We start from the raw sequence: 25,568 nt of genomic DNA, 5'->3' as shown, positions 1-25,568 counted from the left end.
TTTAATTAAATTTTGCTGATGGATATTGCATGCAAATTTAGCATTGCATACATTTGAAGACAATAAATAATTGTCTTTGAATTATTACAGAATATCCTTGACTCTATCATGTCCAATGAACCTGAAGCTGTATCCTCTAGACAAACAAACTTGTTCTCTGAAGATGGCTAGCTGTAAGTATTAATATCAAGTATAGGGTATTTACTGCATTATGAAAACTACTTGTACATTAACCTTTACTTAATCTAACCTCTTGAGTGCGGGGGGAGGAGAGGGGGATGATTTCAACATATTTGATGTAAATTATTTCATTTTTTTAAAATTAAGAGTTGCTATGCAGAATATCGAAAAGCAACATAAAATACAATGAATTTACTTACAATCACTGAATGATATTGCAAAACATTTAGTTACGTTTATCTGTGTTCAGATTGTGGCAGCATTATTAATTGGTAGTAGATTAAGTAAATTTCCTTTGATACTCTTTTGAAGTTATCTTATGTAACTTCTTTTGAAGTTATCACTAGCTAGCAAAATAGGGTAGTCTGTTGGTACGAGGAGGGGTTTTTTCAGACCAAAATATTTCTGACAATGGTGTATACATGGAGGGGAAGAGACAGATTGCAAAAACATTCCAAGTTTGTCAGAAATAATGCCCCTGTTGGAAAATCACTGTGAAATAGGGAGAAAGAACTACAGGATGAAGCAAGAAATGTACGTATTAGGTGACTAATACAGGAAAACTGGTGTCAGGTTTCAACATATCATCAAAGCTACTTTTCATATCTCAACTGACTTCATCTGGCTATAATGGAATGTGATACCATCTTTTAGCCTTTACCAATGATGTTATCAAGTAATGAAATAACAATTTCCTATTGTCTAGTGAGTTTTTCCTATATTTATAATATTTACTAACTTTTGGAAACTACATTACATCTGCTTGAATTTGCTGAAAAATTATGCATGAACTATATTTAGCCTTTATTCATATCCCAATATAGTCTCTGACATGATGAGAGTAAGCTTCAGATTTTAAAATTGCTTTGAGAAGAAGCAGCTATAAATATTGCACGTGATTATAAATACAGGAAAAATCATTAAAAGGATATGATAAAATTATAAAACACTAGTAAAACCAAGAAAGGAAGAAAACTAATTTACTTATCGTAAACTTTTTTTTTAAGTAAGGATCTGACGCAACACGATGTGATGCAACATGATGAGTCACAAAGCGCAACATGATGCAATGCAACATGGCGAGTCATTTTGTTAGTTAGCTAAAATCTGATAGCAGATTTCATGCATGCAATAGGTCTAGGTCTGTCCATTATAATTTGGGAAGCAGGTTAATGATAATAACATAATAACAGTTTACAGCTGAATCAATGCATCAATGTATATATCGTATCATTCTACTCTCACGATTTCCCGACCCACCCGGTTGGGTGGGACGCAGGCATCGGGGCTCCAGCCTCCTCGCACGCCGTTCACGAGCAAAGGGCCACTGGCTGCCCGGACCTCGTCCGGACCGGCCAAGGGGTCGACCCAATCCGGGGACAACACCAGGCGGGGACAACACCAGGTGGGGACATCTGTCAAAGGATAAAGCAGGTGTCCTAAGGGCAGCTCACCAAGGCCAGAAACCTCAGGTAGAGTGAAAGGGCAAAAGCTGCCCTGATCCGCACCCTCAGTAAGGGTGGGACCCGGGAAACCTGGGCCTATTGATCCTCCCCGTCTGAAGGATCTTTGGCGAGAGGTGACAGAAAAGTTACTACAGGGATAACTGACTCATGGCCGCCAAGCATTCTTAGCGACGCGGCTTTTTGATTCTTCGATGTCGGCTCTTCTCACCGTGGGGATGCAGCACTCCCCGAGTGTATGATTGTTCACCAACCAACAAGGAATGTAAGGTGGAGTTAAACCATCGCGAAATAGGTTAGTTTTACCCTACTGGCGTTTAGAACGTGGCCAAGGTAAACCTGGTTAGTACGAGAGGAACCCCAGGTTCGGACCAATGGTACTGCGCCGGTTCGATCGAACTTGGTGTGAAGCTACATCCAATGGCTGAAGGAAGCCTGAATGCCTCTAAGGCCAAAGTCGTGCCCGGAGCTGCGTGATCGGGGGTCCCTGCACTCTGAAAGGCAGATCCAAATCTAACTCTTGACCCCGGTCGGCCTCGGTCGGACACTGGTAAGGTGGGGAGCCATTATGGTGAAAACACCCAGGCTCCCCGCGACAAGTGCCATCGAGACTTCGCCCACTTGTCCCACTGACCGAGGTCTTTGGAGAGTTGAGAAGGAGAGTAGTCACCCTGACAGAGCTGAACTAGCTTAGAAGCCTGGAGAAAGGACAGTTTCATTATACACTTCACTACTGATTTGATCATCTATTGTAAGTCTAGACAGGTATTTATCCTAATCCTTACCATGTATGATTCAGGTTCGAAAGTTATAAAATCCAACGAGTGACTATTTGCCATTTCTAGTTGTTTGTAAGGTATTCTATTTCAGTTGTGCCTCTTGCAGCCAAGCACCCAACTTGTTGTCATGACCCATAAATCTATTGGGAGTGGCAGTTTCGATCCCATCATTCAGTAGAATGATACGATATGAAGAATTAATATATCATTTTATATGTTGTAAATCTAGTCAGTTTGTATTACCTTAAACGCACTGCTTATATCCCTAACATGACCTTTACACTTGAACTACACCAGTGGCATATTCTCCCATGTTATCTGGTTTAACTCCAGTAAAACAACTTTTTCAATATATCGCCAGAAAATTTAAGTTGTCGGATTTCTTTTACTGTTTTATTTATATGTAATAAATATATACAATAAATAAGAATTGTTGCGGTAAACCGGGTCAAATTTTCAGAATACTGTACGCCACTGAACTGCACAATTTCCAATAACGTATGCACAATATTAGGCCTACAAACATACAAACCAAATTAAACATTATTTTTGCATTAAATAAAGGAAGATTAGTAGTTAGATGTTAGAAATCCATGTAAACAGCATTAGCAATCATCCAGGTTCACAAATTTTTAAATGACATTCCTCGTGCAGGTTGAACACATACATTTTCTGCACCAACATTAATCTAGTCATCCAGATTTTCTGTTTTGGAAAACTCCTGTGTCAGAATAGAATCACGTTTAGAAGTAAGTCTTGAAGCTTCCCTGGTAGAAGTGCAGTGCTGAGCATCAACCTGGGATATATGTATGTGGCAAAGTAAGACACTCAGTACTGCACTTCTACCCTGAAGATGATAGTGACGTTAGCTCTCGAAAGCTCAGAAACTTTTCCAGAATTGACCTGGTCGATAGCCCGAGAGAATTTATTCAACAATCACGTTTAATTTGAAATTATATAAAAATATCACCACCATGATACTGTCCCCCAGTTCGGAAATTTTGTCCTGAAGTTGCCCCATTTCTGGTCTGTAATTAGAGGTCTGTGACTGAATTGAATGAATTCATGCATGCACAGATCGTCTTGTCGCAATGTGACTCTATATGACTCAAGTCAAATGTTTTGTCCAGTGTGCAGCTGCCCATAAGTGTCACATGTTAAACCATCCTCGAGTTGGTTTGCAACAAAAATGACTCATCGCGTCATGTATCTGGTGTGCGGCTGGCCTAAAATTGTATTTCTCGTACTGTAAAACTGTACGATCTGCCAATATTTCAATACAATGCATACTCATACACAACTAATATTTCTTTTCATTACAGATGGTTGGACAACAGATGATTTAGTGTTTCTATGGAAGCCTGGGGATCCAGTGCAGGTTGTAAAGAACTTACACCTACCACGCTTTACTCTTGAGAAGTTTGTCACAGACTATTGTAACAGCAAGACCAACACAGGTAGATTGGACATCTGTGTTCAAAGTTCATTTGTAATAACAAGCTGCACTGGTATCACTAATGTACTAACATTTCCTTCTGCATGCATTTCAAAAAAAGAACAATCTTTTTTGCTTTATTAATATGATAATTTTGTATGTTTGGAAAGCTCCATGCACAAAGCTGACCTAAACATACCACTTATTAAAAGCTAGTTCACTATGAACAGACAAATGTGATAAATGTTTCATTAATATTCAAGTATTGTACATTATTAATTTATCAAAAAAACATTGAATTGTAGAGGAGTGATGCCCTGACAACACAATAAATTTAGAGACAGACACACAAGCACAATCAATAAAGCTAGTTTGCATGACATATGCTACCATCATTTTTATAAACATTCACAGACTTCTTTTTGTCTGTTGCATGTTTCCTCTTTCATTCAGTTATGATGTCCAGCCTTCTGGTTCACATTTCAACAGTCATGCTCACATGATTGTCGGATACAGAAATATTGTATGTCAAAATATTAATAAAAATAATAAATGTTCACAATATTTATTTCACATAATTAGCATAATTGAATTAGAATTCAGAATTTTCATTAAAGCTAGCCAACTTTTACTGGAAACCATAAACGTAACTAAAAGGGGATCAGGAAGTCTGTACTCCCCTGTAACTTAAAAATCAACTGTTTTGGAAATCCTCATTGGCAACTGGAATTTCTCTTTTCGCATCCATGTAAATCCCCAAAATAGTTATGTTAATGTTGAGAACTGTTACTTTGATTTTATTTAATAGGCAGATGTCTACATTAATACACTGGAGCTCTTTTAAAATTTGGTTTGTTCTCAGGCAAATAATATCCTACCCAGATGATATGTGTAATTTTAGTTTAGCTATCTAAGCCACACTTTTATTCTATGTCTGTCTAGTGAGTACCATAAAAAAATAAAACAAGGTTCACAAATGGGCACAACACTACATAAAGACTTAGGGTGATCATGTTGCATTGTTCTCTATCTTTGTTATCAACAATGCCACTCAAAAAACTAACTGATTTCTCTGCTATCCCAGTTCATGTCATAAATACTTTGGACGCTTCCTGCCATATGATTATCACCAAACCCACCAGACGAGTACAGCACTGCTGACTGGTATGAAGTGTGCTTGTCCAGTGCAATGATACATGCTTCACGACGTGCTGACATGCACCCAACATGTTGCCAGTCCTCAGCATAGCACCTACACCACCATACCAATCTCTGTTGATAACATTGATAAGAGTTGTGCCTGCTCCCAGGTTTCCTCCAGATGTGGAAAAGGAGATATCCAGAGTGAATCTGGATATGTTGAACATGATGCTACTATTCCTATGGCCATACATGGTGTTCTCTGTACGAAACTAACCAGATCTTCTGTGGATTGCAGTCAAAATGCACACTCCAGGCCTCCAAGAATAAAGCCTGAGCTCCTACAGGTATGCCAGAATGCAACCATTCTAGTCCCTGACAGTGTCCCCTGGTGTGGTCTGTTTCCTACACTGGGTGTTTAGTGCCATGGGCCTTCTTGATCATCCTTAAGACATTCTTGCCATGTTGGAAATCTGTCACACTCAGCAGATAGCAGCACTCTCTATTATGTTCATAGCCTGAGCCAACTTCTTTTGACCTCCTTCCAGTCATTTTCTGACTGGTAATTGTAACGTCGTTCGAGTGGGTATGCTGAGCCATGATAAACAGTCTAAATTCATTCTTGCATTGTCACTTTCAAATGTGTATTATGTACAATGAGTATGCACAACTGGCATTGCCATCACTTGGGCATCTGTTATTATGCCTATTGTTTGACTGAACCAGTGCTGTCCCCTTTGCTGTGTATCAGTGGCGTATGCTGGTTTTAACTAGTGGGTAATCTCACACACTTGATTCATCCACCCACTCCTGAAGTCTCCCTGCAAATTTACCTCAACATTCATACAGGATTTACGAATGTATGTGTGAAAAATGTTACCTTATTGTTGCGACCACTGTCGAATAATTGTTGTGATTGCACTTGCAGTTAATCTACGTTTAGAATTTCAAACAATAAAACAAGATAATATAATAACTCTATAAGAAAAAACCTGTAACAAAGAATATGAAAGGAATTCGGTAGTGAAATAAAAACCTGGCTCAGGCGGTAACGCGTCTGACTACCATGCTAAAAAGGTCGCGGGTTCGATCCCCGGCCGGTTCAAATACGGGAACTTTTCTAACGGTGGAAGCGGCCCCGGCGCCCACCCAGCGTCGAATAACATGGGTACCTGGGGAAAACCCTGGGGGGTAAAGGCGGTCAGGGGCGTGATGCTGATCACATCACCCCCACTCACGACCGGATCAAGAAAGTGTGGGGCGTTACCCCCACACCCCCTATACGCCTTCATGGCGTGGTGCTATGCACAGGGGAACACTTTACCTTTTTTTTACCCATATTAATTGAAGTGTAAAATTCAAGTTACCCCAGTACCCAGTTACTCGTGCATTCCTGATTTTTGTTTTTATACACGGAAGTTTGAGTTCAAGACCTGTGGTACAAGAGATTCTACTGGCCTACCTACATTAACTATTTGCAATTTCTCCGGAAAAGATCCCGTTCCAAATATTTTCGCACGAAAACATTATATTATATCCATTGCCTTTAGCTTTAAACACAACACTAGCACGAATACTAAACCACTAACAGCTAAACAAATATTAAATTCTCGAATCGCTACAACACGCATTCAATTCCCTGCGCCAATCTTCTATTGTGGTTCCTTACTGCTTGACACAGACTTCATATTCCCTGCGATGCGCGAGGTTCTATAAGTTGGAATCATTGCGTTTTTTGTTTATATATTTTACATTCAAACATCTTTTATCATTATGATCATTATTAATCTAGAGAGGGGGGGAGAAGCAACTTATATTACCTAATATGTGTGTACGTATATATATAATTTATTTCTGATAGCTTTCCCTTTTAAAAATTATTCATTCTGGTTTTGAAGGCTACAAGGAAAGTAATCACGCATTTTAAAATACAAAAATGAATAAAAGTAAGCATATAAATAGTTTAATTACTTCATTAATCGATTTATTAAATTGATATTTGACGTCGCTTTTCTGCCACTTTTGGCTAATCACTACGAGTGATGATATGACATTGATGAAGGGACATTTACAAAGAACACCCATGCCCCGACCGGTATTCGAACCCTGGAGCTCAGGCGTCGAAGGGAGCTGTGCTAACACTCCGCAACGGAGGTCGGTGTAATTTCTTGAATTTCTAGTTAAAATTTTAATTTATTTAATTACCGTCATCTTCAATATTACAGTTTTTTTTTTCCTATGACAATATCTGTTGAAATAGCAGAGATCAGGAAGACAGAAGCAAATGTAAAATGAGAATTAACATAGAATTGGTTCGCAAATGTTGTTCACATTTCCCTGTTTCTCGCGCACTTTCAGATGTATTTTCTCTACTTTCCTTTTCAGTACGTAATTTGCGAACCCAAAATTCTGTTTCCTGAGAAATTTCCCTGTCGTAAACAACACAGCTCCTACGATACAAAGGCCACCGGGTAAGAATGGCAGAAGAGGGTGCCAGCCGAGGGAACGGCAAAGGCTCTGGGGTGGAGAGTGCGACCGATGGATTCTCTCCAGAAGGAGCTTACCCTTGCCACGGAATAACCGCGCCTGAGAAGCAGTGTTTCCTTCCCCTCCCGTCAAGGGATTTAAAGGGAGCCGGTGGAATCTCACCCTGACGTCACCAGATTCCACCAGCTGGAGAAAGTGGCTGAAAGCCTCTCGGACATTCAGCGGCAAACGTTTGAAAAACATTCGCGCGCTGGAAGTAAAGAAATATGCGAATCAAAGATTGATTGGGAAGAATATTGCAAAGAAATAAAAAACAACTTTTTTAAAAAATTATAGTCGGGTCATCTCCGATTACCTAGGTGACCCAGAGTATACGCCGCTGCTGTGTATGTTCATCTTGGAAGACATTGCTATATGTCTGGCAGCTTTGATAGAGGTTGCTTGCCTAGAGGGGTCCAAACCTTCCTATTCCTTAACTTTTGAGCATGGCTATATCAGTTCGTAAATTTTATATTCATTATTATAATAATGAACCAATTTAACTCGTAAAGTCAACTCCCATGAACCATTAGATGTTTAGTTAGGACTAAAAGGTACAATGAGGGAAAAGTTTGAGAACCACTGCTCTACAGGATAAAAGTGTTAACATTGAAAATTTTGGAATGCACTGTATTTTATGGATAAAAGTTTAATTGTACAACACTTACGTGTAAATATTTGCTTTGGTTGTTGTGGTTCAGTTATTTAATACTGATTTCAACCTCTTGAGTAAATCACAATGATGAGGATGAATGAACAAATTAAATCGATGGTGGAGGAAAATAATGATACATCCATGCCTTACACAGGATTCAAAATTGAAACCACCTGCTTCCTTTTTTTTCTCCTATCAAGAATAAAATAGTTGCTCACAACAAACACTAAACTAGAATATTTTTTTATAATTTTCACTTATATTCCAACCTTTAAATGTTATGGAACATGTCTATTTAACACATGTTTGCATTACCTTGTATATATTTGTTGCTAATTATCACATAAGAAACCATGTGTTCATTTTATACATGTACGGCTGCAATAGTTGCAACTTAACAGTTTTTAAATTAACTTCGTTTCCTTTTCAGGGGAATACAGCTGCCTCAAAGTTGACTTGTCCTTCAAGAGAGAGTTCAGCTACTACTTAATCCAGATTTACATTCCCTGTTGCATGTTGGTCATTGTCTCATGGGTGTCTTTCTGGCTCGATCAGAATGCCATTCCTGCACGAGTGTCACTTGGCGTCACCACCCTCCTTACTATGGCTACCCAAACATCAGGAATTAATGCCTCCCTGCCCCCTGTATCCTACACAAAGGCCATTGATGTCTGGACTGGCGTATGCCTCACATTTGTATTTGGAGCACTACTAGAATTTGCGCTTGTAAATTATGCATCTCGTTCAGACATGCATCGAGAAAACATGAAGAAGCAGCGGCGCCAATGGGAATTGGAGCATGCTGCACTTGAGCCAACTGCTCCTGACCACTTAGAAGATGGTGCAACCACTTTCGCTATGGTGAGCCAGATACCCCCTCAAATAGACTCATGTTGTCTGAAATAACCACATTTCACTTTATACTGATCATTATATGGATAATATAATAGAAAATCAAGAAAGTTAAAGGAAGGAAAGAAATTATTAAATCGTTTTAACTATTCAAATTCTAAAAATGAAACATTGGGATTCAAGATGCACACAGTTCTTAAAATGATGTTGAAGGACGAAAAGAAGCTGAAGCATATTACTTCTTAACGTTGTTGAGTGGTTGTTTTTAGCTACTTAACACAACACTATTCTGTCTATTCTGAATGTGATATCTAAAGGGTATGCTGGTCGGGTTGGGATTAACCTTTCCCCTAAAATCTCTTTGAAATGATAATAATGAAGCATTAAAAGTAGATATCTTTGCCAACTCCTTTTATTTTACATTTTATATGTGCACATTGCGCATATACAAAGCCACAGTGCAGTTGATATGGCATCTAACAGCCACACATGTGACCCAGGTTTCATTTACAGGATGGGTAATCTCAGGTGGAACTGTCCCTCCAGTAAGGGACTTTGGGGCATTCCTTACATCTCTCAAGGTGGCAAATCTGGGGGGTAAAGGCAGTCAAGTGTGGTGCCTGGTAGGACCTCTGTGTGCCTCATAGCATGATGCAAAGCACAGGGAAGAGGTAACAGAAAAAAATGTGTATACAGATACATCTGGGTATACATCTGAGATACCCTGTAGTATTGTATATAGAAAATAAATGTGCACGTGGCAGAAGCAAACACTACAAGAGTCATGTCATGGCAATGCCACTGAAGCATAATTCTAAAGGTATTTCAAGCCATGCTATTCATTGGTGCAGGCACAACAGCCATTTGAGGTCAATTCTTGTCCGGTATTCTGTTATTGGATGGCCCATGGTCAGTACATCAAATCCTATTGCTGTTGTAATGTGATGTTCTACACAGAGCCCACTACTTCCTTTAAAGTAGCTCCCCAATTTTCTTTCTGACACTGGATTAACATTGAACCTGAGACTTTCAATATGAAAGGTAAAATCATTAATCATTAAGCTATCCAGTGTCTCATTATGTGGAATACTGAATGTTAAACAAAAATAATGTAAATGAGAAGTTTGCATAACAGTTTGTATAAACAGGTCTTAATAGTGATGCTATTTTTATCATTCAGATAGAATATAAAATATCAATATCTGAAGTTAAAAAAGAAAGAAAAAAGAAAACTTTTCTTTAAGAAAATAGGAAATGCCTCTTTCAATAAACCAAGAATATGTATCTTCCAATGATAATTTGTCGTAATAAATACAGATACAGTGGGATACTGAAAGAAAACTATCAGATTTAACACCTAATTTGTGTGAAGGAAAATTTCACATACAAGTGGGATTGAATGAGATGTCAAATGATAAGCTCACACTATATCCCAGAGAAGAATAACTTGGTGAAATGGGTGAAACTTCAGCAAATACATGAAAAATATTATCTGTTAACTTTGTGTGGCCTATAACTTTTGTCCTTTGCCCTTCCTTTTAGCTTATTTCTCTGCAGAAATATACCAAGAGAAGTTTCCCTTGAAACAAATTAATAAAATGCAGGCTTGTCTTTCCTTCCTTTAAAACATAGCTAATAAATTGCACATCAGCGCACCTACATCAAACCTGTGAATAGATTCCAAGAAACTTATTTAGTCCATTATTTTACAAACTTAAGACTTAACCACTAATCATAGTCTTGTGAAGTTGGGTGACCAAAATGCACCATTAAAGGTACCTATCAAAGTTTATCCCCCTCCAAAAGGATAGTGATTTAAGTATGGAAATAAAATCCATGCACGTGTGTGTGTGTGTGACAGCACTGAGTGTGTTTGTACTATACAACTCCTTACTGAATCACAAAACACACTCACTCAATATCCTGACCATAACATGTGTTTGATTTGCCAATAGCATGAAAGGCATTGTGGTTTTTCGACTTGTGAACCCTTTTCTAATTCATAATCACTATTATTTACATTTTAACAATTTCCATGCAATATTAGAATTTGTCACCTGTGAATCTGTGACATGTTGTAACATGTAGGAAATGTTATACCTGGGAATCAAACGCACAATTCCTGACAATGAAGAATACTACGCCCAGTTCCCAAATTAGTGGTTGGTTTGATACTCTTATGCAATTTTTAACCACAATATTAGTCTCATATCAATTCTTCTTTGAAATATTTTAGTACAGAATAGAAAAACAACTTACCTGGATACATTACACAAACATTCAATACATATGCCACAGGCTCAGATATATAAATAGGAACATGCCAAACTTTTAGTTGGAGCAGGAAGTGCGAAAAAAGTGATGAATCATTTTTTACACCATACTCTTGAGACTATATATCGGAATGGGTTGCTGGTCTAGAAATGGAAAGTGCATTTTTAATTAGAAATTCCTAATGATACAAGAAGAAGCTAAGAAAACGAGCAAAAAATTGCATCTTTATCAATTTTCAAATTCTCATGGTACATGGGATAATCAGTTGAGGATAACGATGCATTCCAGAGTAATATATTCACTATAACAAAATTAAAATATTCTTCATGTGTACATTAGATTATTCAAAGGTTATACTTAATCCAAAGAAACGATGTTTCTACCCTCATTCAAATTCTTGTATTATTATTTTTGTCTATGTAAGAGACACACACGCACAGAGAGAGAGAGAGAGAGAGAATAAAGTCAACACATTACTCTGTACACATGCACAAAGTAGTAAGAAAGTAAAAACTTGAGTTATCTGATGAAATGTTATTAATATTACCACGTATGAACAAAATAAATAAGAATACATTTATGTTTTCTTTATTGATCCTCTTATTATTTTAATTAAAAAAAACTAGGGTCAAAACTCCTGATTGTTGAAGCTTGATTAATTTTGCAACAAGAATAGTTTCTTACAAGTGAACAAAAATTTCACATTTTTCCCAATTTTATAAAAACACCTTCCCTAGGGACAGGTATTTTGGAAAATGTAATTTACAGGTTCTTTCTCATAAAGTTCAGAAATTTTCTATATTTATTCACAAAACTCATGAAAAGGAACAATGATTAACGATTTCTACAATGTAAACCACTATTTCAAGAATGCTCCAAAGCTAAGTAAATAATGCACAATATTCCTCAGGATATACTTCTCACACACACACATACATGACACACAATCAACCTTGCAAGTCAAGGAGTACATTGGTGCAGAAACGGCTTTCTTTTTGTGGCTAATCTTCTTATGTGTCGTCTCTAGGTCGAGGGGCATAGCCCCTTAGCCTTGAGGCACAAGCTTCACACCCGTGAGCTTGTTCCTTATTCCCTCCACCTTCCACTTGAAAAATGCAACATTTCTTCAGTGTGATGTAAGTATAGTGTTTCGTGTGAGAGTCACCGAGTGTTTACAGTGTACCAAAGCTGTAGAGGACATGATCTTCGTCAGGTAAGGTAAATCAATCGATTCTGGTCAAACTGCACTCATGATGGAACATGCAGAAGATGCATAAATGAATTATGAGGTGAGTGCTGGAAAATTTATAATTACAGAGTGTTCACTGAGCTATGACCACAGAGCTCATGGAAATTGTATGCAAAGCAATGTGATGTAATCAGAAACCATATTATTTAGAACAAATCATGTGTTCATGGTCACCTGGTGTTCCTCGTATAGTCCGCGCGTTCATTATATCCCCAGCGGTTAACAAAGGGAGCGGTGCTCTTTGTTAAAAGAAACACCCAAGCGGGCGGTTTTCTTTTGAAGAAACTGGAGTAGGAAAGCGATGTTGCCAAATTGAAGGAAAGGGTAAAGAAAAAGAAAGAGAAACAAACAAATTAAACAATATGTAAAGAGAAAAGACTCACGCACCCGCCTGCTCCGCCTTGCAACTACAAGAAATGTAAAGAAAATGTGGCAACAACGTCTGAGTGCACGCGCTTATCGGAAGCGGTCTGGCTATTGTTGGCTATTGTTTCCAGTGTTAAGTTTTATCAAAGGGTTGCCGATGGGGATATAATGAACGCGCGGACTTTACCATCACTCCATTCAACGAGAGATCATTTTAACTCAGCTTCACATTGGACACAGTCATCTTACACATCGTCATTTGCAGCAAGGGTTTGAACCTCCCGTCTGTCGTGTCTGTAATATTGTTTTAAGTGTTTTAATGTCCTCAGACAAATTTTCAACCTTCTCAACTGATTGTCATCCACTTTTGGAAATGATGACAGTGTTTTAACATATGTTTTCAGCTTTTTGAGAACACAGGCCATTTACACGTATCTGAAGAAGTTATTAGTGCCTTACCTTCTTCATGTGTTTATTTGTACTGTGCAGGTCCCTTTATAACCTTGCACTTTTAATTATTCTGACGGGGTTCTTTACACTGCTCTTTTAACACTAAGACAAGGATTTTAGATAAGAGGATTCTCCCCCGCAAATGGGCTTGTGTACTGTCACACTCAAAAATTTTAATTCATTCATTCATCCATCATGAGAAAGGTCAAACTGATCACCTTCCCAGAAAAACATGCTTCATTTCAAATTACAAAAAATCAAAATGCTCATTACTTTGGCAATCTATAGCAGAAATAAAGTTCAGTTAATTGGTATTCCATCAGAAGAAGGAAAGGAAAACTTAAATGCAAAATTCAGGAAGCAAATCTGTACTTTGTGTCTTCATATTGTACTATTTAATCCAAGGAATATATTGTTCCATGAGTTTTAAAAATATATATATAATGAGAATTTTTATGTTAGGCACAGTGCAAATTTCATAACTAAAATTTTACCCTTTCAAACATATTTCTTGAATGACATATGGAACAGTTAATAATAACAACAATAATGTAATTTAGCAATAAGAGTAAGTTTAATGGTTTCATTTTATAATAATAATATTAATTACTATAGTTTATTATTATTATTATTTCTACTATTCAACTTATTGGGTTGATGCATAAGTTCGTAGCATTTGTGTTTGGTATGGCAACACTACAGTGTTAGGAGTTTGTTTATCATTTAATGTTCATCAATTGGAGTGGCATTGTTGTGCTTGTGAATATGCATTGAATTTTACAGATTTGAAGAAAGACGGTGTTATTTATAGGCTAAAGAACAATAAGTGTCCATATTCTTCAGTCTGAGTTTAACATAGGGGCAAAGGCAGCTCAAAGCATTTGTCCCTTGTACAGGGAGTATGCCAACAGGTAAAGCAGGGAAAGAAAATGGTTTTGTCATTACTAGACCTCGGATTTTTAGGTTCTAAAAAGTGTGCTTTTAGGTTCCTAAAATAGGCTCTAAAGATCCCAAAATAGGTTCCAAAAATCCTAAAAAAGGTTCTAAAAATTTTAAATTAGGTGCGAAAGATCCTGAAGTAGGTTCCAAAAAAACTTAAAATGCTTCAAAATTCCTGAAAAATACTGATTTGGTACATCTTCAAAAACAAAATTTCGGAAGAACCGTAAAAAATTTTAATAGGTATATGTAACAACCAAATATTAATTTCCTAACCAAATTTTCATTTGCATACATCATTTTCAAAATGATCCACAAATTATTTAAATCCTATATTTGTGTTGTGGCCACGGTGGCTCAGTCGGTAACGCGTCTGACTACCATGCTAAAGGTCCCGGGTTCGATCCCCGGCCGGTTCAAATCCGGGAACTTTTCTAACGGTGGAAGCGGCCCCGGCGCCTACCCAGCGTCGAATAACATGGGTACCTGGGGGAAACCCTGGGGGGTAAAGGTGGTCAGGGGCGTGATGCTGATCACATCACCCCCACTCACGACCGGATCAAGAAAGTGTGGGGCGTTACCCCCACACCCCCTATACGCCTTCATGGCGTGGTGCTATGCACAGGGGAACACTTTACTTTTTACTTTACTTTATTTGTGTTGTTAACAAAAGTTACTTATTGACCTGAAGAATGAATTAAGTATCTATGATTTCCTGCACAATACCAGGGTGGCTACTCACTGGGAATTCCTTAAATTCCAGGAATTGTTCGTGAATTATTGGCTCCAAGAATTCTGCGTGAATTTTTCTGCATAGTCGTGAAAAATTGCAACTTTTATTAATCCAAATCTCATTGATTTTATACATATTTATAAATGCCCTGATGCTTTTCACAGTTTAGCTTTTATTTTTATCGAAGAAGGGAAGGGAAAGAAAGCTGCGTGGAAAATAAAGGGAGGGAAATCGACAGAAAATGTGTTTCAAACATGTTAGTCATTAATTTTTTCAGTATCAAACCGAGCAAATACCTCTGTGTGACATAAAAATCCTGAAAAATCGTAAAATATATACAAAAACCTAAAGAAAGGTTTGATTTAGGTGCATAAACCTAAAATACGCTCTAACAAGCAAAATAGGTTATTTTAGGCACTATAAAACTTCATCAGTTGCTTCGTTTATTAATGAAATACTGATGTAACTTGTTATTTCTTATTTACCTACACAGGAAAAAATAGGTTAAATCTGAGGTCTAGTCATTACAACGAGGGCATTGTTTACTTGTGTTTCTCCACGTTCAGGAAGACAGAAACAACCAAATCAACGAGTAGGCCAGGAAGACAGCATCAAGTGCTGTGACATGATAATGCACACCCACACTCTAACATGACAAAAGCTGCTATCCAGGAGCTTGGTTGGGTAGTTTTTCCACATCCTCTTGCCCCCTCAGATTGCAAATCCATCAATCTTCAAGGAAGCTCCTTTGGTCACAAAAATGCTCTTCAAACTTGGCTTGACGATGCTTTTAACCCCGAATCAGCTGATTTCTTCAGGCGTTGAATTGAGAAACTGCCCGAGCATTGGTAGATAGTCATAGACAATGAAGGAAAATATATTACTGATTAATTTATGTCTTTTGTTCATCTCAAATTTGTATCAAATAAAAATACTTTTGCCACGGTGAAAAAAATGCTACGAACTTATGCAGCAGCCCAATATATTAATAGCCCAACAACCCTTACAAAAATTTCTTGCAACTCCCACATAAGTGCTTCTATATCACATGGCTACCCCTCCTTCAGTGCCTTATTGAGTCTATGCTGAGGTGAGTTCGACTGTTCTCAGGCCAAAAAGTATATTTAGTAAGAGTGGGCCATGAAAAAGCAGTCCTGCCAACTTCTACAGTAACCTGTGGAAGATCTATATCAATAACTAACATACGTTTACTAACCTTCAGAGTAAAAGTTGGAAATGTTCTCCACCAACATCTAGACACTTGAGTACACAGTTTAACAAATTCAGATATACCCATGTCAATTCTGCTGGGGTAATACTGCTAATGGACGTCTTGATATTCTCCTTCAGAGAAGGGAGGGGAGGGAGGGAGGGACGATCACATGACTCACGGAAGGGGAATTATTACGTAGGAATGTGTGTCATCTTACTTTGTTAAAATTTACCATGCCAGTATGTGAACTTATGATGCATAATGTTCTACTCAATATTCCCTATTCTGGGCCGGGCTGCTTTTTGTGGCCCACTCCACTCTGTATTAGTTAGGTGGTCATAATTCAGTGAAGGCTCATTGTAGAAATCTCCTTCCCATGTAAGAATAATTATTTTATAATACATTATTAAATAATTATATTTGAAAAACAGTATGCAGGGCTGTATAATGGTAGCACTACATTCAATCACCATGAGATAGTAGCACTTTTTTCAATGAAAAAATTAACCTTGAACAGAATGTTAAGGTTCCATTCAGACAGGATATTCTAAGTGGCAACACAGTATTGGGTTATGTATAGACTTTCCTTTGGTGTTTCCATGATCAAGCTGAAATCTGTGTAAAGATACAGCTTCATGTGTGGTGCTGGCACAACTTTAGACATGTAAAAAGTTAGTTGATGGTCAGAAGCAAGCTACATGTCACTGTATGATTTCAAAATCCTGTTAGTCAGAGGTTACTAAATAAAATTTCATAAGCTGGAAGAGGATCCCAAGTTCCCGCTGTCGGTACCAGCTGGCACTGTTTAATTTAAAAAAGGATATGTTTCAAATATGCATTTTGAGCATAAAAGTGTTGCTGCAAGAGGCTACCACAGATTGAGACTGCCTCAAAAACAGACTCGTTCAAATTGCAAAAATTATTTGTGAATGAGGATAAAACATCAATTGGAGTTCTTTACTTGACAACCTATTAACTGCACATTAAATTTAGGTTTATTATGAACAAAATTTTAACACCAAGGACAGATCGTGAATGGTAATGTACAGAAATATTACCACTTCAAATTGGTCACATCAAAGTCAACCTAAAGATGACAATGGTCACTGTGTTCGGAAATAAGGAGGAGATCCTGCACATCTGAAAACTGGTTGTTCCATCAGTGTTTCTTTTTACTAATTTGAGGGTGTTGAATTTAATGGAATTCACAGAATTGGTGTATCGTGTCACATTTTCTATAGGATGTTGGCATTTCTGCAAATCCTCCTATATAACTCCATTATAGATAGCACAATACAATTTGAGACACAATTGATCTGAAACAATTATCAGTTCTTTAAACTTCATAACTAAACATAATAGAAAGACCTATCAAATAAATTATTGTAAAAGTAATAATAATGGCATGTTAATTGAGAAAATATATTTTATTTGCCTACCGATTTCAATTATCACTACCACCATTTAAAAAACTGTTTATTTTAGGTTTAGGTTTCATACTGCAATCTAACCATGTTGCATTATGTGTAAATAGTTGGTGCACTTAATTTCAGGCAAGTTCATCTTATATTACTTGCATTAATGTTCTAATTATTTTACAGTCTCTTAATTGTTTAAAAATTGGAAGGCAAAGTGGATGGGGTTGATTGTGTAATATCATAGAAATATATGCACACAATTAGCTCATAGAAATTATGATACTTTCAATATACTCATTCATGCACAAAATGAAGAAAATATACTGAAATCTGCCTACAGTACATAAACCAAGGTGTCAAGTGCACGGCGGAGGGGTTACGTCAGCACAGTGAAAAAGGTATGTAAAGAAAAAGGGAACAACAAAAATTTGCATCGACCCAATATTTTATTCGGCAAGTTTTTGCAAGGTGTGGTAAGAAGAAAGATACACGACTTTTATTTTAATTATCCAGTTCAACAGAATCCAGAATCCATTATGAACAGCATTTTATACTTTTACCTTTCACTCATTATATTTATTGAAAATTTATTGATGTTTCTAGTCCTTCTGTTTCTCTAAATGAACCCACAACTCCTTGCTTATTACAAGAGTTGCAGCTGTGAAACAGACCTAAATATAAAAGCAATATTTCAGGTGGAATGTATAGCAACACGATAAATGCTGAAACCACCACCACTACTCGGCACGATGATTAAGTGAATTTTGCGAGATAAAACACAATTTACATGCATTTTTGCTCGAAATATATTTTAGAATGTTAGTTGGAGTGAAGGCTTCAAATGCACAATTTTTTAAATATAATTTTTATGCTTTACGCGTGGCTATCGCTAGTACACACCTTGATCTGTTTCCCTTTCTTATGAAATCGCTGTACACAGCAGGTGCATAATGATTGTATACAGAGAAGACTGGATCTCTCATCGACTTAATTCAAATGATCCTCATCGAACATCGTTGCACTCAATATATCTGTTTAAATGTGCAACATAAAATAATACTGGGAAAATGATGTTAATATAAAGCCGAGTTGAGTTGTTTTCTCTCTTTAAGTCCACTTTATGCACAGGTAGGATAATCCGGACTGGACTTACAGTTTAAAGTGGGATCCGAACCACTATGTACCTTCACCGGGTATCAAAGGAGATGACATTCAGATATAGATAAAAGCTAGGAAAATATGAAAAGAAAAAAAGAAGAAGAAGAAATAAAAAAGAAAAAGAAAAACTGTTGTACTCCATTTGCAATATGAGAAATATTTCATTCATAATTTTATGCTGCCACAATATGCGGCTCGACGGAACGTACTTCTGCAATTCTCGCAGCAAAGTGCAGCGATGCGGCAACGCTGTGGAAGTCGCTTGCAGCCCACGGAGTCTGAGATTGGCCGCACCCTGCCATACGTCATTCATCCATTTACCATATTTGGAGTGTGAAAGAATAATTAATATCTGGAACTATATTTGAGGTACACAGGCCAAACTTCTGGAATTTAATCAAATGCGATATATCAACAGTTCTTTGCAATTTCATTGAATTTGTAATTATGCATTTCAAGTTTGCACGTTTCCCTAAAATGTCAATTTTTGAAGTACCTAGTAAAAATATGCATTTGATTTTTTCTACAGATTCAAAAATAATGAAACTTCAAGTACACAAAATCCCAAGATTATATGTACAGTCGATTATGAACTGTATGGTGTTAAGTTACCTGTTCGTGAAAATTGGAAGAAAAAACTACACTTTTCAGTGAATTTTTCATTATAGTAAGAAAACAAAGTTAAGAATAATTTTCAGATAACGCTAATTAAAAAGTAGATACTTGAAACTTTACAATGAGGTATATTTGACCTTTCTCCTCCCACGGAGTAAAATTTCACAAGCGTGTAAACCGAGGGCTCAATATTTTTATCACGGGTAGTAGTTTATATATTTTTCATTGCTTCAGACAGAAGTAAAAGAAACACAATTACTCAATCAGTGGCACAAATATAATAGAAGAATGAATAATGTCTAGACACACACATTCAAAATGATCCAAATTTTCAAACCCATCTGGGATCTTCTTCAAGGATTGAAAGAAGTACCATTCCATTGGGTAAAACAGGTAAACTGTTAAAAACTCAAAACTCTCTCAACACCAGAAAGTCATGTCCTGAAAGAAGGGGGTGGAGGTAAAAGTAGACTGACAAGAATGAGAATATGGGGGAATATACCTCCAGATCTCTCATGCCCTATTGGTAGGGACCTTGATTTTTTGGTGCTATTTTTTCCCAAAATCAGTGTTATTTTCCCAAAAATTCGCATTTTCATTTTAGCACATTTTCCTGCCAAATATACATCAAATTATACATTTATTGTGCGATTATACTAGTATTTCAAAATGTAGGTCATGGCCTGTGCCTCTTTGTTCGAGTTTGATACATTGGAACAGATTTTTGAGTAGGTTATTCTCCATTAATTCTTGCATAACAAATACTGATGTAATGGCTCCACTGCACCAGAGATAGCTTTGCTTTACATTACCACCTGATCAAAAGTCAAAAGTCAGTGTTCCTATCAAAAGTGTTACCATCTCATGGCTAAACCTTCAACTACATACTTTCTTTTTACTGAGTAGAATAGCTTGTGTTGAAAGATTTAAGACACAAAGGGTTTAGTGTTTCACCAATGGTTAGGTTTGAAGTAACAAAATACTAGGTAGGGAGATTGTAACATTACCAACAGCACATTATTTTGGTAAGTTAAATTAATGTTCTCACATGTGACTTCGTAATGCAAAATATGCAATCGCATATGCCCTAATCAGGCATATGCGATCCATATTTTCAAAAATTGCCCAGCCCAATCTTTTGGCACTTTGGTAGAAGACAGATATTCATATTACTATATGACAGCATTATCCTATTTGGCAACCTCAAAATGTCTGCATGATATGGAATCAACTCAGGAAATCATTTCCATCATGAAGAAGAATTAGAAAATTCTAGTTAGTGATTCTTTTTTAAGTTATTCGTGTCATCATGTGTTACACTTTACATTTTCAGAAACCACTTGTAAGACACCCTGGCGATGCAATGGCTATCGAGAAGGCAAGGCAATGTGAAATCCACGTGCAGGCCAAGAGAGAAAACTGCTGCAAAACCTGGCTTTCCAAATTCCCAACACGTTCCAAACGAATTGATGTAATCTCAAGAATCACCTTTCCGCTTGTGTTTGCACTGTTCAACCTCGTCTACTGGTCAACATACCTCTTCAGAGATGACGAAGAGACAGAGTGAATGGAGTTCTGTGTTTCCTTGTGGCACAAACTGTTGATGGTGCCAGTTCCAAACGTCCAAGCTACTTTGCAAGGCATGATTCCTACTTCTTCTGATTGCCTAACCTGTTGAACAAAGACTCCTTTTCTTTGGTAAATGGAAGGTTTGTTCCAAGTTGTGGAACACTTTTTCGAAGAGGGAACATGTATTTACAATGACAGGTTCACAGTAGGTAAACATTCTCCACTGGGACCGCCATATCACACCAAAAAAATAAAGAGAGAGAGAGAGAAATTATTTCAGCTCCTTGATACAAGCAATAAGATGGTCAAGGGAATCAGGGTTTTAATTCCATTAGACGAGAGACACAAGCTTCCCCTTCCTTCAAAACTTACAGTATTAAGTAAATTTTTATAGGTGAAATAATATGCTCAATATAATTAATAGATGCTTTGAACACGATGTGATGCGTTATGTGCTATTTTCAAGTGTCTACATGATGTAAAGATTCCTAAGGTATCACAAAAAAAAGTTACTGTAAGACCTCTTTACTGATTTGTATGCAGCACCATTTTTCAACATTTTACTTTTAAAGTTGTCACGTAAACAATATTACAATGGACTCCATCTAAGACATTACTGCATTCAATTTAAACTTAGAACTGAAAGAAGTTTGTCAGAGATATTTTGTAATGAGAAAAGGTAGTGCCTCTCCTTATGTATTTAGTTAAGGTATGTGTTAAAAATTACTTCACTGTGAGGGAAATTAATTATATTAACAAAATATATAGGCCTATTTAAAAAGTGGGGGTAAGAAACAATTAGATTTAAAAAACAACATTTTCCTTTTTTTTGTTTTCAGAAAAATAACTTTGTTATAGGCTATTAATGTTAAATGTGTGTGTGTGTGTGTGTGCCAAGAGTGGGAATAAAATAAATGTTGAAATACACAAATATAATCAAATCCATTTGATTCATATATTGTACAAAATATATTTCTTTCTATGTACGAATGGCTGTGTAGATATGCTCTTCAGAATTAAAAATGGTTTTTCACGTTAATTGAAGTACATTTACTATAAGTGATTCATGATCATTGACAATTAAATGAGCTTATAATTTGTTATACATGATAGTATTTACTTCTTACTGTGTTGTATTAAAACATAGTTGTCAATTGTGAATTATATTTCTTGTTCATGTTTCCTCTTTGTGTAATATTAATTTTTTGATCTATATGACAACAAATCTTTAACAATACATTTAAATATTATTTAAAACCAAAGAAAAACAGTATCAAAATAGAGCACTGTATGCAAAAGATGAGATGTCCAGCATGAATCTACAATTCATAGAGTACTTAATTCTGTGTGATGCTCTCCATTTTAATTTGCACGTTTATCTGCAAACATTTCTATCCTTCAATCTTAAGGAATACTTCAATTTGCTAGTACAAGTAATGTATTGTTAATATGAATGAATAAACAGCATTGTGCTCTCTGCACTCTGAACGGGAATTGAACTTGGAAGAAATTACTTTCAAGCTGACAGTACAAAAAAGACTCAATAAAAAAAATATAGATGCATAAAAAAGAAGGTAATATACTAATTTTATTTCCTTTCATGAGAGTGAAATATGTCACAATCATTTACTTTTTATTATACTTGGATTTGTTGTAAGTTTGAAATCTAAAATGCAAAAGTTTTCTGTTACAATCACTAGTATCAGAGTTTGGCAGTGAGATTTGTTAGAATCACTTCCCGATAGTACACTGAGAGAGGGGTGGGAATGAGAGTGTGTAAGGGAAGGGGAAGAAAAAGGAAATTTGAGTAATGCTAAGTTACAAACTGCAAAGAAATAATGTTGGGTTAATTGAAAACCCAAGTCCATAATCAAATCTCACTTTAGAACATGAAGTTACATCTTTCATCAAGACTTACCATTTTATTGAGTACAATCGTTCAGTAACTTAATTGTATATAAGGACTGTATTTTTTTCTACTGAAACTTTTTTCGTTGCTACATTATACAATCAACATGCACATATTTTGTATTAGTTCAAGGCTTGTATTTGTTTATGTAGTGCTGTATATATGCTTATAAACATGGAAGTCATATTTATAACTAATTAATGAGAGATAAGAACTTCATTTGTGCCCCATGTACAATGCAGCTAAACCTACTTTGAATAATTATAAAAAAGAAGTACATTGACATGATTATTACCTCCAAAGACATAGTTTATTAAATATTGTGCACTAGCTCGTTCAGGAGCAAAAATGCTCAATAAGTGATTAGGATAAAATTAGATTATGTTGTATAGAGGTCAGTGCATTTTCAGTAGAAAAAAAGAATATGACTGTTTGTATAGTTTGCCTCAAAGCTTCTGCAAATTTGTAATATATTACTATAGATGAAAAATATAAACTTCTGAATTTCATTTTGCAACATGGAACTCTTTTGTTAAGTGATGGTCTTTGCAAGTTGAAAAATAAAAGATATATTAATGAAAGCTGACAAATATGATTAATAAAGTACCTGTTTCCAAAATTTTACTGTTTTAGTATAAGTTTCCTACTGTGTATATATTACATAAAATTCCTTCTTAACCAAGTAGACGATGGTTGAAAAAGAATACATCAATGAATGACTGTGTTTCTACGAGGGGGATCGTAAAGTTTTAATTATCAGCTTGACGTTATTGAGCTATATGGATGTAATTTGATCAGCATGATCATTAATCCTTATACTATAAATTACAGCTACTTATGCCAACTTGTTTCGTTTCATGTATCCTGCATGGTGGACCAAATTGAAGCCTGCAGTATTATCAAATTCCTACATTTGAAGGGTAACAGCACCTGCCAAATCAATGATGAAATGGTGGCTGTCTATGGTGATGATAGTCCATCATATAGCGCTTTGGTGAGGTGGAAAAGGAACATTCAAGCCGGACACATGTCCCTCACAGATGAGCATCAACCCAGGAGACCCTCAATCATGGATTATCTTGACATGGTGAAGAAAGTGGAAGCTTTTGACAGATGACTAACCATTACAGTGATCATGAATAAAGTTGATCTTAGTTATAGGAGTGTGTGGAAAATTTGCATGAACAATTGTGCATATATACAGTATTTGCTGTGGGAGACGACAAGTACAGCTACAAAATGTTACCCCTCCTCCTATTCGCCTGATCTTGCACCCTGAGATGAAGAGGCCATTTCAGGTTCGGCAATTTGACAACACAGATGATGTCATTATAGAAATGAAACAGTGGTGCTTGAGGAAAGCACAAGACTTCTATAGAGATGGGTTGCAGAAGGTCAAGAAATGCTGGCAGAAATTGTGGCTCTGCAGGATGGCTACATGGAGAACTTATTCATACTACATTTAACATTCTACCTCATTCTGTTCATGGTGATAATTATAACTTTACAATACCCTCATACATTCATTCATGACATTATGATATGTACATTCATTCATCTATCCAATTCCATCTGGCATAGTTTTAGAAACTACAATCTCTGGAATAACCAACTTTCTTGAATACATGGCATTAATCACAGGCTAACAGGATGTGAACAAAAGTTATTGCTAAGGAAAGCTGACAAATGTCAACAGTTAAAAGCACCAGGAAAGTAGCTTCTGCTTAAATAAATATATTTCTGATGTCACCTTATTTTAGACTATACAGCTGCTAGGAAGTTGAACATGAGAAGTTTAGATACAGAAGGCCATAGGAAGTTGCAAGTGCTGACACTTTTTTGATACGTAATAATTGAGCAATGTATGCAGTCATAATATGCCAAATAACTTCACTGGTTACATGACTAATAACTATCTAAATCATGTTTCAAGAATGGTGCAATTTAAACTGAATCTGTTGTGCCTCCTTATCAATATAATTATGTGGATGCTTTTGTGTGTGCAATAACCACCTCCCTTAAGAAATTAAAGACTGAAATAGCCCTTGAAGTAAGCATTGATAGGTGGGAGAATGTTTTCTTGAGCCTTGGGGGTAGCTGAGGGATGCTTCCATGTTAAAAATTATGACAATGATACAAGGGAGGGATGGTTTGCTTCAATTTCCATAGCTGGGGGGATATTACCCCAACACTCCCCTTACATACTTCCAACAGTAGACTGAAGCAGACAAAATACACAAATTTCTAGCTTCACAAAAAAAATTCTAAATGCATTGTTTGTCATTCTATTTGGTTATATTTAGCCAAGGGAACAAGATTTAAAGAATATTATGCAGTTGTGCATGCAACAATTTCTCATACTGGCTTTGGGTGCATCTACTCGCAAGTCAGATGTTAATAAATATTTATTTACCCTTTTTTATAAGTATTTACTTCAGTAAAAACTAATGTGTCGCTTGCAGAAGAAAGCCTGAAAAAATATATGTATGTGACCGAATTGCCATAAAGCTAGTAAAATAAATGAAATACAAATGGAGCAGGTTCAAAAATACACCCTCTCACGTGTAGTACAAGTGGTGTAGTCATGCCAGGGTGACACCCTAGTACTTTTTTAATGTAATCCTGTCTCACAAAATTACAATAAA

General features: G+C 36.4%; 1 protein-coding gene and 1 long non-coding RNA gene across 6 annotated transcripts in view; one reads left to right on the top strand and one right to left on the bottom strand.

Annotated features, from left to right (window-relative positions):
- GluClalpha (glycine receptor alpha 1) overlaps positions 1 to 23,527 on the top strand; it is a 214,783-nt gene extending 191,256 nt beyond the window's left edge. For all 5 annotated transcript variants that reach the window (XM_083141753.1, XM_083141769.1, XM_083141761.1 and 2 more), the window contains 4 exons: positions 91 to 173; positions 3,745 to 3,879; positions 8,609 to 9,039; positions 20,779 to 23,527. In XM_083141753.1, the coding sequence (XP_082997879.1) occupies positions 91 to 173; positions 3,745 to 3,879; positions 8,609 to 9,039; positions 20,779 to 21,012 (883 nt within the window). In that variant the 3' untranslated portion in view covers positions 21,013 to 23,527. The remainder of the gene's footprint in view (positions 1 to 90; positions 174 to 3,744; positions 3,880 to 8,608; positions 9,040 to 20,778) is intronic.
- The window catches only part of LOC146003493 (uncharacterized), a 319,461-nt gene that overhangs the window by 123,698 nt on the left and 170,195 nt on the right, over positions 1 to 25,568 (bottom strand). The gene's annotated exons all lie outside the window — the stretch shown is intronic.

The sequence above is a fragment of the Lepisma saccharinum genome, chromosome 1 (genome assembly GCF_977018435.1).
Source record: "Lepisma saccharinum chromosome 1, izLepSacc3.1, whole genome shotgun sequence".
NCBI lineage: Eukaryota > Metazoa > Arthropoda > Insecta > Zygentoma > Lepismatidae > Lepisma > Lepisma saccharinum.
The sequence above is the reverse complement of the archived record's forward strand: the minus strand, read 5'-3'. Positions and strand labels throughout refer to the sequence as shown.